This window comes from Cyprinodon variegatus, unplaced genomic scaffold, assembly GCF_000732505.1.
Source record: "Cyprinodon variegatus isolate N-32 unplaced genomic scaffold, C_variegatus-1.0 Scaffold617, whole genome shotgun sequence".
Lineage (NCBI taxonomy): Eukaryota > Metazoa > Chordata > Actinopteri > Cyprinodontiformes > Cyprinodontidae > Cyprinodon > Cyprinodon variegatus.
This window is the reverse complement of record NW_015151070.1, coordinates 126,535-130,174: the sequence shown is the minus strand read 5'-3', so window position 1 is coordinate 130,174 and position 3,640 is coordinate 126,535. Positions and strand designations below refer to the sequence as shown.

At 42.7% G+C, this 3,640-nt stretch overlaps 1 protein-coding gene across 2 annotated transcripts; it reads right to left on the bottom strand.

The window, feature by feature from the left end:
• Nucleotides 1–960: 960 nt before the first annotated feature.
• LOC107096352 (somatostatin-2-like) lies at nt 961–2,944 on the bottom strand. Of its 2 annotated transcripts, none has more exons than XM_015392963.1 (4): nt 2,906–2,944; nt 2,648–2,826; nt 1,142–1,352; nt 961–1,069 (listed from the first exon to the last, which is right to left on the bottom strand). In XM_015392963.1, the coding sequence occupies exons 2-3, from the start codon at nt 2,822–2,824 to the stop codon at nt 1,155–1,157; spliced, it is 375 nt and encodes a 124-aa protein (XP_015248449.1). In that variant the 5' UTR covers nt 2,825–2,826; nt 2,906–2,944; the 3' UTR covers nt 961–1,069; nt 1,142–1,154. The 2 variants fall into 2 exon arrangements, with proteins under 2 accessions (XP_015248449.1, XP_015248448.1); XM_015392962.1 differs by having other exon boundaries at nt 962–1,072.
• Between the last annotated feature and the right edge of the window lie 696 nt (nt 2,945–3,640).

Below are 3,640 nucleotides of genomic sequence, written 5' to 3'. Positions count from 1 at the left end.
TTCTCAGACAGCGTATAGAGGTGCTTTGATATTCAGAAAGTTATCTTTATGACCGCTACTGTATCATCTCATAATCCATCACAAACATCTACGACTTTATCCGTCCTCACATTTACAGCAGACTTCTTTAACAGATTTTTAATGAAACTTGATATCGCTCAGAGCACATTGATGTGCGCATTATAGAACGCAACTGCAGTCAGCTTCACAGCAGCAGGTTGAGCCAAACATCCTCTAAATGTGCAGGGTCATCTTTGAGCACGCCATTTCACTTTTCTGTCACCAGTTCACCACAGTTCTTCCAGCAGTCCACACTTTCTCTGCTCTCTTTTTCTCATCTTCTCCTTCTTTCCCATCGCCCGGCTCGCCACAGGTTTGCCTGCTGTGTCTAAAAGTAGCAGCAGCAGCAACCCAGACTGACAGCAGCTCATTGGATAATTTGGATCACATGCAGCCTGGTGCCGGACGCTACGAATGGTTTTATCATAACAGGAGAAGCGGCACAGGTGACATTAGACACTGTCGTCGGACAATATTCTGTAATTTATAAATGTTTTAAATTAGACTCGGTCTGGATTAGGACCCTGGTCCGCTAATCTGTGACCTCTGCACTAGACTCTCAGGGGATGGATGCCTGAATCCACAGACCACCACCACCTCCCCACCCATATCAAACATTTCCCCTGAGGGGCTCTGAGTGTTTACAGATCTTTAGTCGATTCAGCTGAGCTCTTTCTCTCAGTGTTTGCTCTCTCTCCGTTCTCCATTAAAGGTTAATTAAACTCGACACTCTTTCTGTTCAAACAGCACAATCTGCTGCTGTTTCCACACAGTAACACTTCTAAAGCTCCCAGTGTTCCCCAAGCTGCAACATTTATTCCTGTTTTTCCATATCAGTAATCAATAATCTAGGCCAACCTTTGATCATATTGAAGGAGGCGGAGCCACCAGACTGATTGAGCTCTTTCTTTATTGGACAAATACAATAATTAGTGGATTAGACTGCTGAATGATCTGTTCCGTCGCCCCTGCAGGTGATTTGTCGTTTCGAAACGGGGAGTTGGGGCCTCTGCTGGAACACAGAAAGCAAAGTTAGAAATGTAGCTCAGGGGACATGTTGATTTAATAGGAAGTCAGCTACCTGTTTTCCTCCTTTAACAGGAAGTTAGGCCTTTCCAGTAGAAGTTCTTGCAGCCAGCTTTGCGTTCACGTGCAGTGGTGTCAACGGACCGTTCCAGGTTCAGTCTGGAGCCTGTTACTCTGGAAACACTGTTTGGCTCGTCCGACTGGGCATCGACCTCTGGCCTCGACATCTGAGCCAGAAGGTCCTCAACTGCCCGTTTGGACCAGTCCTGAAAAAACGGAACAAAGAAACAAAATAACCTGAAATCCAAGAGCTCAGAATCCTAATGGAAGATATTAGATCCAGTCTGAGCAGAAACTTTAAAGCAGCATTTTGTGCTTTTATCCACTACAGCTTCCAGGATTAGCACCCCAAGAAGCATCTGGACGCATAAAGTGCTAAAGAATTGATCTTAAAAATAATTAAATCCATCTCAAACTGAGACCAAAAATTACACGCTGCTGCTTTGAAATACAAGTTTAAACAATTAGAAAGGAGATTAAGCACCTTAGATAAAATAGACCTGTAAAACTCTCGGAGCACATGACATGATTTTGATATAAATGACAGTCACTAGAGATCTTACTCACTCTTTCTCTTCTCCTCCATATGAAATTCCCTCTGCCCTGGTTATCTTTAGCGGTTTAGCAGATCCATATTACCTGTGAGCATCGATGTCCAACTCCTACCTACTGGACCACAACTGCATTGATTTGATGTAAAAATGCCCAGCCATTTATTCCTGCTCCCCCCTTTTAACCTGACTAACTCTTTGAATGAAATGTACTGCAGTAAAGCTCGGGAGAAAATCTGGACACCTTTAATTTTTTTTTGCTTTATGAATTAAAAGAAAAAGGCTTAAAGCATTAAACAATGCCGATTTGCATTGATATAAATACTATAACTTAAGAATTAACATTTATAGCAATAATGAGAGCATTCGTACGCTCTGGTTTGATTTGGAAATTTCATTATTACTGTAACACTTACATGTATAATAAACATTTTATGGTCAAACAGTTTAGAAACACATAGAATATAGCTATAATTGAAATTATGAGTGGAAAGTCTGGAGTTCCTCAGGGTTCAGTTCTTGGTTCTCTTGAAGTTTTCATCTTCTTTAAGACAGGAAAAATTGTTTAAATCTAAGTTTTGAAATATCTAAATAGCTATGTGCCCTCAGGTAATTTATTGTTAGATGTTTACACTAAAATAAATAAACAAATAAGAAGCCCCACAGGTCTCATCCCTGTTATCTGGTTTGCTTAATCTGATTGGTCGGAGGGTGATGATCCAAACTCTGCTAATCTTGAAGCAGCTGGATATAGTGAAGATAGCAGACACTTTTCAACAGATTACAAACAAACTTTAGTGAAACTGGACTCATGAACCCGACTTTTCTTATTTTTACTCCTATATTAATCCAGAAAGAGCACATCTGATCCACCATGGTCCTTTAAAAATGGCCCTGTTTCTCATCCCTTTTATACAGCAGATTAGGGTGATGATAGAGGGCAGTTTTACCTGTGAAAGGAGCCCGGCACTGCGGGCTCGCTGCAGCAGTCGGTGGTGACGAAGCTCCAGGTCCAGATCCTGGTTCTGGTACAGATCCTGGTCTCTATCGGCCTGAGAGGAGACCCCCAGACTGAACATGGCCAGCCCGGCAAGGACCAGGATGATGGGACAACGTTGGTGATACATACCTGCAGAGGTATCAGAAGAAGAAGATGAGAAAAAGAGGAGGAGAAAAAGTGAAAGAGGAGAGGAAGAAGAATTTCCTACTGAGTTCTGGTCTGGTGTCTGGTGCTGGTCCTGGAGCTGGCTCTGGTTCTGTGCTGCTGGTCCTACAGCTGCTGCTCTTATGAGGCCTGGCTCCCCTCCTCCTGCATGTCATGTGATGCTGTACAGTTGATTGGCAGCTGGAAGTCTGCAGGGTGATGAAGGAACTCTGAGTTCCAAGTTAAACAGAAGTCCATTAGTCCTCATTGACTTTAAATGGCTTCTGAACAATAAAACAATAAAGCTATCAGCAGCCGCAGCGCTCATCTCCGACAAAGACAACGGCACAATGTCGGCTGGAGAGGGGGGGAATTAACGGAGCGTTCAGGGGATTAGCAGACTTCATTAGCACTCACTGATATCTCCATTAAACAAAGCGGCAGCAGCAGAGAGGCGCCCACTCTACACTTAGTTAGAACAAACACTTCAATAGCATCCAAAATGACTTTATGCTGCTTTAAAATGTTCTGCTGCAGGGAGCCGTGGTGGATGTGACATCAGGGAATCCCACTGCAGCAAATGAGGAAAAAAAGTTCCTCAGTCCAACCTCAGTGATTACTATCGAATAGCCCCCAGAGAGGTCCTTGCATCTTAAAGAATATTTACTTAAGTTCATACAGCTTATTATTGGGTCAGGAAATACTGGCTAACTTCATTCAAAACCTATGAAAAACCTCAAAAACTAAAAAAAATCAGCAAGACCTTTTAATGTTCTGCTTTGAGTAAAGTTATGTATGG